Below are 14,490 nucleotides of genomic sequence, written 5' to 3' on the forward strand. Positions count from 1 at the left end.
ATCTATTTTTATATGGAAGAAACAAAATAGGTAAAAGAGTTGTATTTTATGAGATATTTACGTTTTGGTGAAACAGGGTTAGAACAATTTCTAGACTCCCTATTCTGACTTTAGAAATTCACCATAAATTGTGTATTAAGAATTAGGACTCAAACTTTATTTGTATGGATTTTTTGTTGAGTCTATTTTTAATTGAAACAAATGGCATAGTCATTGGATTTCTGTACAGGAACAAATTTGATTCGTAGTGCACAAGGGTCAGAGTAGCCGAACCCTGAAATAGGGGAGACTTTTTCTAATAAACTGTACTAATTGGCCTGACCAAAAATTCTATAAAAAAATTAGTAAGTATATATATGAGTCTAGTTTCAGGAAAAATTTACAGAATTGGATTTTGAGTTTCGTAACTCAAGATATGATTTTTTTAGCGACCGTGACGTAGATGGATAGTTTACTACGAAAACTGTTTAAGTGTTAAGATAGGTTTTGTAATGTCTCTTGCTTGACTCCGGCAACGGTCTCAGGTAGGGGGACGTTACAATATTGATTGGTATCAGAGCTAATTAGATTTAGTCGGTTCTAGGACTAAATCGAATGTCAATGTGAATCTAGAGGTACATGTCATTACTGAGTCAAATTTGAGTTGGGATTGGATGCTGATATGTTTGTTGAATATTTTTGTTTTATAGCATTAAGAATGTCTGATAAAAGCATTGAGGATACTGATCAAGAGATGTATAGTGAAGATGATGAACCGTATAATGTGAATGAATCGGAGTCTGCAACTTCAAGTGTGAATCCAGTGGGAAATCAACCGAATGTTGGAAGTGATAATACTGAAGTCTTTAGAATAATCGCCGATGCCCTTCAAAAAGCAGTAGGAACTATGCTTGCTACGTCCTCTATCCCTACTACCCGAAGAGCTCCAATTAAAGAATTGAGAAAATATGGAGCTACAGAATTTTTGGGTGCAAAGGGAATTGATTCGACTACTGCTGAAAATTGGTTAAAGACTACAAAGAGAGTTCTGAAGCAACTTGAATGTACACCACAAGAAAGCTTAGTGTGTGTTATCTCATTACTGCAAGAGGAAGCTTTAGTATGGTGGGAATCAGTGATTCAGAATGTACTTGAGGAACAGATAAGTTGGGACTTCTTTCAAAAAGAGTTTCAAAATAAGTATTTGGGAGAAATGTACATAGAGGACAAAAGACAAGAGTTCTTAACACTGAAACAAGGTGAGATGCTCATAGTGGATTATGAACGAGAATTTCTGAGATTGAGCAGATATGACACTGAGTTTGTACCGACTGAAGCTGACCGATGTAAAAGATTTTTAAGAGGATTACGTGATGAATTTAGACTACAGTTGATGCCTCTTAGAATCACTGAGTTTGCGGATTTAATGGAAAGAGCTAAGATGATTGAACAAATTCTCGGAAGGGATAAAAAGTCTGAAGTTGCTTGTTCGACTGAAAAAACGTCCCGGAATGGTTAGTTCAAGTCCACAGCTTAAGCGGTCAAAGGAATCACGAGGTAATTGGAGATTTAGTTCTCGATCGAAAAAGAGTGATCAAGGTCGGAAAAGACAGACTACTGTGTCTACTGGCAGTATCCGAAGTCCAGTTCAGAATACTGAAATTCCAATATGTGAGCATTGTGGAAACCGACACAAAGAGGAGTGTAGAAAGTTGACTGGAGGTTGTTTCCGTTGTGGAGCTACCGATCATTTTATTAAAGATTGCCCAAAGATATCTGGAACAACACCGACAGTAGTGCAAAGATCTGAATTTGCTTCCAGAGGCCGGGGATCAGGCCGAAGTAGTTCGTTTGCTAGAGGTGGTACTAGAAGAACTAGTGAGAGTGCTACACAACAATCTGAAGCTAGAGCTCCAGCTCGAGTGTATGTTGTGAGGACTCGAGAAGAGAAAGATGCTCACGATGTGGTGACAGGTATATTCTTATTGAAGTCAACACCCGTTTATGCTTTAATAGACCCTGGGTCATCACATTCATATGTTAATACGAAAGTAGTTGAGACAAAAAAAAATTAGAGTTTGAATTGTCTAAAGTTATGATAGAAGTGTCTAGTCCACTGGGACAAACTACTTTAGTGAACCATATATGTCGAAGATGTTCATTAATGATTCAAGATAGAATATTCCCTGTTGATCTGTTGATTATGCCATTTGGCGACTTTGATGTTATTTTGGGAATGGATTGGTTATCAGAACATGGAGTGATTTTAGACTATTATAAGAAGAAGTTTATTGTTCAGAATGAAAGTGAAGATAGAATTGAAGTAAATGGTATTCGGACTAGTGGATCAATTCGTATTGTTTCGGCCATTAAAGCTAGCAAGCTTCTTCATCGAGGTTGTAATGCTTTCTTAGCATATGTGATTAATTCGGATTCAGTTGAAAGTCAGTGTAGTAAAATTCGGACTGTATGTGAATTTTCTGATGTATTCCCTGAGGAATTACCTGGATTACCCCCTGATCGAGAGGTAGAATTTGTGATTGAAGTCTACCCAGGTACAGATCCGGTATCGATACCTCCGTACCGTATGGCACCTACTGAGCTAAAGGAATTAAAAGTACAGTTGCAAGACTTATTGGATAGAGGTTTTATACGACCTAGTACATCACCATGGGGAGCTCCAATATTATTTGTTAAGAAGAAAGATGGGTCGATGCGGTTGTGCATTGATTATCGACAACTCAACAAATTGACTGTCAAGAACAAGTATCCACTTCCCCGAATAGATGATTTGTTTGATCAACTGAAAGGAGCTTCCGTATTTTCAAAGATTGATCTAAGGTCGAGATACTATCAGTTGAAAGTAAAAGAGTGCGACATATTGAAGACGGCATTCCGTACGAGGTATGGGCATTATGAATTTTTAGTGATGCCATTTGGACTGACAAATGCCCCTGCTGCTTTTATGGATCTTATGAATCGGATTTTTCAGCCATACTTGGATCAGTTCGTAGTAGTTTTTATCGATGATATTTTGGTGTATTCCAAGTCAGAAAAAGATCATGAGCAACATCTCCAGATTGTTTTGCAAATACTACGAGAAAAGCAATTGTACGGAAAATTGAGCAAGTGTGAATTCTGGTTATCAGAAGTTGTGTTTCTTGGTCATGTCGTATCAGCGGATGGAATTAGAGTGGATCCAAAGAAGATTGAAGCAGTTATTCAGTGGAAAGTTCCTAAGAATGTATCAAAGGTACGAAGTTTTCTTGGATTGGCTGGTTACTATCGAAGATTCGTCAACGAATTTTCAAAGATAGCCTTACCGATGACCAAGCTACTACAGAAGAATATTCCATTTGTTTGGAATGAGCAATGTCAGAAAAGTTTTGAAGCATTGAAATGAATGTTAACAGATCCACCGGTATTGACTTTACCAGAATTAGAAAGAGATTTTGTAGTGTACAGTGATGCTTCATTGAGTGGACTGGGATGTGTACTGATGCAGAACGGGAAAGTTATTGCTTATGCTTCACAGCAACTGAAACCGCATGAACGCAACTATCCAACTCATGATTTAGAATTAGCAGCTATAATTTTTGCCTTAAAGATTTGGAGGCACTATCTTTATGGTGAAAAGTGCTATGTTTATACGGATCATAAAAGTTTGAAGTATCTGCTTTCGCAAAAAGAATTGAATCTGAGACAAAGGCGTTGGATAGAGCTTCTAAAAGACTATGGTTGTGTCATAGACTATCATCCAGGGAAGGCTAATGTAGTAGCCGACGCACTGAGTAGAAAAGCTGCGATTGAATTACGAGCAATGTTTGCACAACTTAGTATCACTGAAGATGGAAGCCTTTTGACTAAATTAAGAATAAAGCCAGTAATGTTTGATCGAATCAGATCAGCACAGTTAGAAGATGATAAGTTGTTAAAGAAAAGAGAGATGATTCGGAATGGTACAACAGAAATTTTAGCATTGATGGAAATGGCTGTCTAAGATTTCAGAATCGACTTTGCATTCCGAATAATTCTGAGTTGAAAGAGTTAATTCTTCGAGAAGCTCATAATACTCCATTTGCATTTCATCCTGGAGGTATGAAAATGTATCGTGATTTGCGTGAATTGTATTGGTGGTCGGGAATGAAAAAGGATATAACTAAATATGTGGCAAAGTGTTTGACTTGTCAACGAGTGAAGGCAGAACATCAAGTTCCATCGGGATTACTTTAACCCATCAATATTCCTGAATGGAAATGGGACCGAATAACGATGGACTTTGTGACGGGATTACCGATGTCTACAAGTAAAAAGAATGCTATTTGGGTAATAGTTGATCGACTTACGAAGTCAGCTCATTTCTTAGCTGTGAGAACCGATTGGTCGTTAAAGAAACTTGCTGAGGTTTATGTTTGGGAAATCATTAGATTACATGGTATTCCAAAATCAATAATTTCTGATAGAGATCCAAGGTTTACGTCAAGGTTTTGGAAGCAATTACATGAATCTTTCGGTACTCGACTTCATTTTAGTACAGCTTTTCATCCACAGACTAATGGTCAATCTGAACGGGTAATACAAATTTTAGAAGATATGCTTCGAGCCTGTATGATTGATTTTGAGTCTAACTGGGAATATTATTTGTCATTAGCCGAATTTGTGTATAATAATAGTTTCCAGTCAAGTATACAGATGGCACCGTATGAGGCTTTGTATGGGCGAAGATGCTGATCACCCGTATGTTGGACAGAACTGAATGAGAAGAAGATGATTGGACCTGAATTGGTTCAAGAAACAGAAAGTGCAGTTAAGAAAATTCGGGAAAGATTGAAAACTGCTTTTGATAGACAAAAATCGTATGCAGATTTGAAACGACGGGATATTGAATACTCAGTCGGGGATAAAGTATTTTTAAAGGTTTCACCTTGGAAGAAAATTCTAAGATTTGGTCAAAAAGGAAAATTAAGTCCTCGTTTTATTGGGCCTTACGAAGTTATTGAGAGAATTGGACCAGTAGCGTATCGATTGGCCTTACCTCCTGAACTACAGAAAATGCACGATGTCTTCCATGTTTCTATGCTAAGAAGATATCGATCAGATCCTTCACATGTTATTACTACCGAGAATGTAGAGATTCGACCTGACTTATCGTATGAAGAAGAACCAGTTGAGATTCTAGCACGAGAGGTAAAAGAATTACGTAATAAACGTATTCCTTTAGTAAAAGTGCTATGGCGAAGTCACAGTGTTGAAGAAGCTACATGGGAACCAGAAGAAACGATGAGATCTCAATACCCCATCTCTTTTCAGGTAAATTTCGAGGACGAAATTTATTAAGGGGGAGAGAATTGTAATGAACCGAAAGTTACGGTATCAGAAATTGAGTCTTGAGTACTGTTTCCGTGAAATTTATTCATGAATATTTATTAGAAATATTTATGAATTATAGTTGAATGGTTATTTAGTGTTTAATTAAGTGAAGTAGCTTGAATTTAGTTTAAAGGATTAAATTGCATAAGGAATAAAAGTTTAATTATAGATTAAAGAAGTAAAAGGGACTAATCTAGCAATTAGACCCTAAGTGCCATGTGTGTGAATGTATGATATAACATGTGTAATAGTTGGTATATATGTGTAATAGCTATAAGATATTTTATGTTATAGCTATTACACATGTTAATTTTATATTTATTATAGGTTAATAATAATATAATATAATATAGTATAATGAATAAAGAATAATGAGCAAAGAAACATAAAAGAGTTACAGAGAGCAAACGTGAGAAAGAAAGAAAGAAAGAAAGAAAGAAATAGAAAAGGGAAATTTGAGGATTAAGGCCCTAAAGCTTGATTGGTAAGTTGTTTTAGCTCATTTTCTTATGATTTTTATGTTTATGGATCCTAATTCAAAGTTCTACATGTATGAGGTTAAAATGAAGAAAAATAGAAAATTTTTAGATATTGATTTAGTTGAATAAATTGAGGTTTTATGGGTTAAATTGATAGGAATTAAAGTTAGAAGTGAAAATTGAGTGATTTATTAAAAGAATTCTAAGTTAGGTTTAAATAGGGATTAAGTTGAATAGAGCTCAAAATTTATGTTTTATAATGAATTTTATGAGTTAGAAATTGTTAATGAGTTGATTAAAAGAGAATATGAAGCTTAAGTTAAAGAAAAAAGATTAGTAATGGAAAAAGGACGAAATTGAAATTTTTGTAAAAGTTTGATAGAAAGTGAAAAATGTGTTTTATGAATTAGTATATTGATGATTTTTAATTGTATGATTGTTAGTAGCAAACGTAGCACCGGATACGTCATCAAAGAAGGGAAAAGAGAAAGTGAACGAAGATATCGATTAAATTCGATAAATAGTGGTTTGTATTTCTATAAACCGAGCTTAATCGTTATTGCTATATTTGATATTTATATTGTATGAAAATGTGAATGAGGTAAGTATTTTTACCATATTGAAATGAATGTGATTTTGAATACCCTATTAACAGTGTCGGGCTAGTCGGATATAGTTGACATGTCATAGGAATTGGAAGTATTGGGATATTCCGACATTGAGTCGATGAGACACTATGTGTCGACTATTATTAAAGTTCCGGATTTGTTCCGATGAAGTACTTTGTGTACTATAATGTTAAAGTTCCGGATTTATTCCGATGAAGCACTATGTGCTTATCCCGGAGTGTGGGTTGGATCCGTGTATCCGTCAGTGTCCGAGTTATGTTAATAAGGGTAAATAAAGTAAATGTTATTAAAGTACTGATTGATATTGAATAATAGCAATAATGTGTTTGAATTACCATGTTTTAAAGTTGATTAAGCTATTGTTTATAGAAATACCACTGAGAGTATTCTCAGCGTACGGTTTGTTTCCGTGCGCAGGCTAGGTACGAAAGTATAAGGACTCAGCATACAAGCCGATCCCCAAACTCAAATTGGTGAAGTTTCTATCTTTTTAGAAAATGACATTGTACCTAGGATGTCTTTTGGTTATTTTGAAAGTATCTAAGTTGTTAAGTGATATTTTGGTATGTTTTGTAAATGTTACCAAAACCTTAAGTATGGTATGTTTTGATATGTTAGTGAAGAGTAATAAGAGGAATTGTTGGTAAATGTTGTAGAGAGAAGAAATGAAGATGTTATAAACTTAGTTATCAACATTTTATACTAAAACAGATTTGGACAGTAACAGTAGTCCAACTTTGAAAATATACCAAAAATAGTATAAAGTGAATTAGATGATGAATAAAATATGTAATTGAAGCTTAATGAATCTATTTTTATATGGAAGAAACAAAATAGGTAAAAGAGTTGTATTTTATGAGATATTTACGTTTTGGTGAAACAGGGTTAGAACAATTTCTGGATTCCCTGTTCTGACTTTAGAAATTCACCATAAATTGTGTATTAAGAATTAGGACTCAAACTTTATTTGTATGGATTTCTTATTGAGTCTATTTTTAATTGAAACAAATGGCATAGTCATTGGATTTCTGTACAGGAAGAAATTTGATTCGTAGTGCACAAGGGTCAGACTAGCCGAACCCTGAAACAGGGGAGACTTTTTCTAATAAACTGTACTAATTGGCCTGACCAAAAATTTTAGAAAGAAATTAGTAAGTATATATATGAGTCTAGTTTCAGGAAAAATTTACGGAATTGGATTTTGAGTTTCGTAACTCAAGATATAATTTTTTTAGCGACCGTGACGCAGATGGATAGTTTACTACGAAAACTGTTTAAGTGTTAAGATAATTTTTGTAATGTCTCCTGCTTGACTCCGGCAACGGTCTCGGGTAGGGGGACGTTACAATGTTATTAATTAACCTAAATAGTTAACATTGTTAATTATTTCAATTATAATGTTGTAGTTATATTTTTAAGAACACTATTCTAACAAAAAAAATTATCATGATGAGTTTGAATGCATGTTTTTTGAGGGAAAAAAATTATATAAGCATTCTCAACATAATTTTTTATCATATCACTAATAAGTGAATTTTTTCCAATTTTATAAATATCATACCATTGAATTTAATTGAAAATTTTTAATGGTGATAACAATTGAATTTAAATTTTTTATTTTAAAAATTAAAGGAATTAAATTCTAAAAATAAAATAAAGAGACTAAATTTCAAATATATAAAGTAAATAGAAACTTAAATCATTTTTTAACTTTTAAAATTTTACTCTATATTTAAATACAAATAAATAATAAATCCAAAGCGATACACCAAAAACCAAAGTAATATATACAAAAGGATGGCTTATGCATGACACATGTTCTTTTCTTTTAAACGCATAATAAGTTCTAATAAAATTACAAGTTCAATCCCTCACTATGCTTACATTTAGGATTAAATTTTTTAGTAATTATAAGATAATCATCAAATTGTAACTTTGATATGAGAATATAATGGTAAATTTTCAAATTTGATCCCTCTATTATGTTTGTATTTAAAATCTAATATTTTTTAGTCATTATAAAATTAAGATCAGTTTGAGAATTCAAAAACAGTAGAAAACTACAAATGAACAAAGCAAAAATATGAGCCTAAAAGAATAATAGTGAGAAATAAAAAATAAAAAATTGAAAACTGTGTTACTTTGTATCTATTCCTAATATTTTATTATAAAATTTAAAAGTTTTTACAAAAAATATAGAATTAATAGAAATTTATTATGGAAGTTAAATGAAAAATAAATTATTTCATAAAACAGCTTATAATGAAAGTAACTAATTGAATCTTAACTTGATTAGCATTGAGAGAATATAAGATTAACTGTGCTGAAGCACATTATCATTTTATTTATGGTTTAAAAAGGGCTATAAGTAGCTATAAATTTAATAATATAGAAAAATAACAAATATAATCAAAACTTGTAATAAAATTGTCAAAATTTAAAATTATGAGAAATTGAAATAAAGTATTAATGAGAATTTAATCAAATTAAAATAAGATATTGTCGAATTTTGCTTAATTGAAAACGTCTATTTGATCCTTATTAATATTTCAAAAATTCAAAACTACCCTATTAGATTGTAAAGACTCGTATAGATATTATATGGACTAGATTGTCCATGTAAGTATGATATATGACACATATGATTAAACTGATTAAACAAATTAAATACGGTACTGACTCAAAAACATACCCAAGACAACAACTCACGATTTTAGAACGCAAAATGAGACATTAAAACATAGAAGATTGTTAGATACAGGATTAAATATAAACTATGAGAGCCGATAGAGCTCCTTTTTCTGAAAGTAGGCAACCACATTCCACTGCAACAGATTATTAGCAAATCCTACTTGAAAACCATGTTCATTTGCGTAATTGAGTGCAGCTGTCCACTTTTTCAATGTACCCCAATCCAAATCCTCAAGTGACATATGTTCCATCTCTTTAATTACAGCGCAGACCAGAATTTGTATTCCAGTATGAGAAAAATCAGTAGCTTTTCCACGAGCATCTTCTATTCGGATCCCAATAGATTTGAGGTAGTCTGGAACTTTCCCCCAGGCAGTGTTTGCTAATGCATCTTCTAAGCCTTGAAAATCTTTGTACTCCACTTTGCTGTTGTCGTTGTTGTAAAGTTGGTTTATGAAATGAACAAATTTAGACTCAAAAGACATGCAACTTCCACGATCTTGAGCAGGAGCACACGACAAAGAAAACTAAGACAATAAACACACACAAAAATTTACTGTATAAATTATGAGAATGACGAGTAGGATTGAGATTTAACCTTATGAAATTGAACAATATAAAATATATGAATTTACTAATATGAATTGAACAAATTTATGGATTTGATACATTTATAAGTGTTCTATCATATAGCCTATACCCTCCATGCTCTCAAACGCTAGTTAGACCGAGTGATGTTCAATGTAGTATATGTTTGTGTTCTATCAGATACCTTATACCATCCATGTTCTCAAATGCTAGTTAGGCCAGCTGATGTTCAATGCAGTATGTATATATATTATACCTCTTTTCTCGGAGTCTTCACATTTAATCCAGAAATTTAAGTGAGAAAAAAATAAATGATTGTGAAGGAGAGATGAAAACAAGGGCAAGTTTAAGAATTACTTGAGATATTGAGACCTACTGTAAGAAGCCCAGTTGGTAAACTTGCTTTTCCAAGTCCGGAAAAACCATGTTTGAAAGTTAAAATTGGAGATTTGGATGATGAAATCAAACTTAGGGCTAGTTTAGAAATGCTTTTTTCTCAAAAGTGCTTTTTGTCCCAAAAAGTGTTTCTAAGAAGCAATGCTAAACTGACCCTTAGTAATTAGATTTGTAAATATTAGCCTACCTCATTTTGCTCAGTTGGTAAACTCGCATTTTCCGAATCCTGAAAAAGCAAGTTAGAAAATTAAATTGGAGATTTAGATCATGAAATCAAACTTAGTAATTAGATTCGTAAACATTAGATTACCTCAGATAGTTGTAGGTCTAATTTTTCATGTAGCAAATTTTGCTTTAACTCATATGTTTCAAGGAATTTTTTCATCATCTCATATTCTGCCAAATGGTCATCCTTGAACTTGCCATCGTTAGTCTTGATATTTTGGGTATTGACTAGGGGTAATGTCTTCACCGTATGATCTAAGCATAATATAGATTTCATATCTGCCTCCTGGTCCTTCATTTCACCAAATATACACACAAACCAAGTATTAAGAAACAAAATATTCTGTGTTAGATTGGAGACAAACGTTCTCACGGTATTGTCCATAGAGAAAAGGTACTATAGGGTCAGGATAAACCGTGCTTTATAAAGCAAGGTCCAATCCTTGCAAGTCAGTCAATGAGGGTTCTTTTTACCTTCAACATGTATGTATAATAAATAGCAATAATGCGAATTGAATATGAATTACTAAATTCAATTATGGCACTTACGGTCATTTTCTGTCTGTAAATCCTGTCCATGAGAGTTTCGATCCGTTCCAATACAGATCTGGAACAACTACGCTCTTCTGGAAAGTGATGCTCTTCTTTCATTTCTAGTTCGGGTTGTAGCTGGGAAGTTGATGATTCACCAATATAACAGTTTTCCTGGTACCGGTTCTTTTCAGCATTGTATCTCTCTAATGGCGTACCATTCTGAAGCTGTTGAAGGTCCATTTCAGTAGGATACGTACTGTTGCCTCTGCCCGTTATCTTGTACGGATCTGAGGAATTTAAATAAAATCAGATAAAATAATTGAACAAAAACAACAACATATTTTTCCCAATTCAGACAAGGCATCCGAATGTTCTTTCAAACAACAGATATATAAAACTAATAAAACGAAACGCTTACAAGGAGATTGGGGAGGTCTCTTTCACGTATACTCAGAGGATGTGATTGTAGATTCCTCAGCCAAATCTGGAGCCCCTTAATTTTGAGATTTTGGTGTTTATTTTCAAGGTTTTACTGTTTGAAGTTTTGTCGATAGGAAAGGAAATTTAGCAAGTAAAAGCAAAATCAAAACAAGACATAATGAATTGATAAATTCAGCCGTGAACCCAGGGTTCGAATAACAGTTAAAAAAAAATTCAGCCGTGCTTACCGATTTGATGTGTCTACAGCGGCGAAGAGGAGAGAAGGGGCAACTACCAAAGAGCAAAGCGGATGAAACCAAGAAAATCGTCGGTGAGAATTTATTTAAAAAAAAAAGGAATGGGCAAGTGCCATTAAAGAAAGCTCGAGAAAAAGAGAAGATCGAGATTGCAAGCTCTGCTACGCAATTTTTGGAGCGAGAAAAAGAGGGAAGGATATTAGATGTAGGTGAAAATTTGTAGAGGTTAAATTCCATGTTTAGTCACTTATGTTTGCTTAGAATTACATTTTGGTCATTCAACTTTAAAAATTTAGTTTTTTATTTATTATGTTATGGTGACCCTGTCTTTAGCTTAATGAGAGTTAAAAAGTTAAGTGATCATGACATAATAAATCCATGATATTTGTGATCATAATAAGCTAAAATATTGCATCAAAACAATTAATGTGGCATTAAAAGAAGAGGACTAAACTTCAAAGCTTCAAAGAGCACAGGATCTGACGGCAAAATTAAACCATGTTTTAAACCCTAATTTCTAAAACCCTTCTGTCCTCCCCCAAAACACAAAGTTGTCATCGGTGTCCCAATTTGCAATTTGAGATCTCATTTCCTATTAAAGTAAATGTGAGAGAAGCTTTGCCATTTGAGTTTCATAGAGAGCAATGGAGGTGGATGGGGAAGACGGACGCACGCAGAACCAGTTGAGACCTCTTGCTTGTTCTCATAACATTCTCTATCGTGCTCATGGCTCTGCCAGTTGGTCTCTAAGGTACTTCCTTTTAGCAAACTTTTTTACTTTGGAAAATATCATATAATTTCGACTATAAATTTGTTTATTTTTTGTTAATTTTTATTTAGGTGACACCAAAGTACTTGCCACCGTTTATGGACCAAAAGTTGGAACTAAAAAGAACGAGAACTCTGAGAAAGCAAACAGGACAAATAGATAATTTACTAAAATCCTATTTAATGCGGATGAGGCCTTGGCTTAATGGTAATAAGGAGGCTCTGGAGTTCAAATTTCATCATGTGTGGGTATGGTTCAGATATTCTGGTTTGCCAGTTCGAGTTCAGTTAGTTATTCAGTGTTTGACGAGTAATGATTGATTGTGATGTAATTGGATGGTATCTTATCATATAATTATTCTCCGTTAGAAGTTTGGGAAATTTATCGAAATGTGTCTGTTGGTGCTAGGGAAGTGGAAAGGCATATGAATGATATTAAGAGAACACGCAGAGCATTTGTCTTTTGACTATTAATCCGAATACAACATTCATTATAATTCAGTGTTCTATTCGATTACCAGTCAAAATTACGTTTTCTTTATAGCTTAATCGTTAGTAAATTTGGGTTTTATGTACTTTTCTTCTGCAGGTTATCAATGATGATAGTGCTGTATCCTTTAGGACTCTTTTAGAGCCTCATTTTATTGTTCCTGGGTTTCATTTACCTGAAGAGTAAGCTTCCAATGTAATCCTTGTTATTACCTCGTACAGCTTTTGTCATGTGCTATAAATGCAGCATGTGTGGCCCTTGTAGATGCAGGGATTCCTACGAAGCATGTTGCTGGTTAGCAATGGAAACATATGGCCATTTTCGTGTTGTGTAAATAATTAGTACTTAAGTCATTTCTTGCTATCTTATGCTGGATGTGCAGTTGCAATCTGCTGCTGTGTGGCCAAGAGTGGATGTGTTATATTGGATCCACCAGGCTAGAAGAGCAGAGTATTATAGAATTCCCTTTGTTTATCTATTATATTCACGATACTCGGTGCCGTAAGCTATAATTTGACTGTAGTAGCTTTCGTCTGGGTTTAACTCCTATCTTTTTGATTTCATAATAGCAGAAAAATGAAGGCATTTGCATATTTAGCCTTCCCAAACTCTGTCCATTCAGTCCTACCGAACGATCATCAAGCATGCAAGGCAAACCCATAGAACACGGGATTGTTACATCTGTTACTGAACGGTATTATGTCAGGTAATGCACTATTGGTCTTATGATGTCAAAATTATTTTGCTTTGTGCTGTGGAGACATATATAATTGTCAAAACGTAATGTCTTTCTAGATTTAGTGTAGTTGTCATGTAGATGGTTTCATTTTTCATCATTACTACTGTCAACTAGAATTGATAAATGGGATTATGGTATCGTAACAATTGTAATGTTCTTGTTTCTTTTACAATCTTGTCTCCAGATTTCTTTCTAATAGATTCTTAATCAAATGCTTGTCCCAGCGGACATTATTTTTACAGCGTAGAACGAGGACGTGCTGCAAGTGTTAGAGTTGTCCGAGTTTTCAGGAGGAACTTGCAACAGCACTCAATTGATTCGTCTAAAGCTGGATGGTATTAGTGAGATTCTCACACAGTTATAGAGTATGCACTGCTTCATGCGATTCATGTGATATTGAATATTAAATAGCCATTGTTTGCCTTTGATTTCTAGCTCTCACTTCTACGTGCATCATTGCCATCATGACCAAATTGTATTAGAAATTGGTGTTAAGAATATAGTTGTCTGTCCTGATTCTGTTATGTTATGATAAAAGAAAAAGTCAAATTTGCTATTAGTTTCTATACTATGTGTAAGTTGTAGATTTAGTCCTTATACTTTAATTTGTTTGGTCAAATTTAGTCTTTGTACTTTATTTTTCAAAATTTGAAATTCCAGTTCTAACCCAAGTAATAGCATAGATCTGTTGGTTAAATTTGCTATGTGTAAAGTTGTAGATTTAGTTCATATTCTTCAACTGAATCATTTTTAGTCTTTATATTTTTTTAATTTTGAAATTTCAGACTTAATATAAATAATAGTAGTTAAGTCTGTTAGCTAGGTTGTTTTTTAGTATTATTTAAAAATAATAAGTTGACATGACATGTTGTGCTTCGGATTTAGAGTGACAAACTTTAAGGAATTGAACATTATGTTGAAGTCA

At 33.6% G+C, this 14,490-nt stretch overlaps 1 protein-coding gene and 1 pseudogene across 1 annotated transcript; one reads left to right on the forward strand and one right to left on the reverse strand.

Annotated features, from left to right (window-relative positions):
* Positions 1-9,102: 9,102 nt before the first annotated feature.
* On the reverse strand, positions 9,103-11,747 carry LOC121230594 (uncharacterized). Its single transcript, XM_041115545.1, has 6 exons — positions 11,560-11,747; positions 11,310-11,423; positions 10,907-11,178; positions 10,443-10,649; positions 10,320-10,358; positions 9,103-9,675 (listed from the first exon to the last, which is right to left on the reverse strand). The coding sequence occupies exons 3-6, from the start codon at positions 11,129-11,131 to the stop codon at positions 9,232-9,234; spliced, it is 915 nt and encodes a 304-aa protein (XP_040971479.1). The 5' UTR covers positions 11,132-11,178; positions 11,310-11,423; positions 11,560-11,747; the 3' UTR covers positions 9,103-9,231.
* Positions 11,748-12,726: 979 nt separating this feature from the next.
* LOC121230495 (exosome complex exonuclease RRP46 homolog) lies at positions 12,727-14,097 on the forward strand (annotated as a pseudogene).
* Positions 14,098-14,490: the final 393 nt, after the last annotated feature.

Source organism: Gossypium hirsutum, chromosome A06 (assembly GCF_007990345.1).
Source record: "Gossypium hirsutum isolate 1008001.06 chromosome A06, Gossypium_hirsutum_v2.1, whole genome shotgun sequence".
NCBI lineage: Eukaryota > Viridiplantae > Streptophyta > Magnoliopsida > Malvales > Malvaceae > Gossypium > Gossypium hirsutum.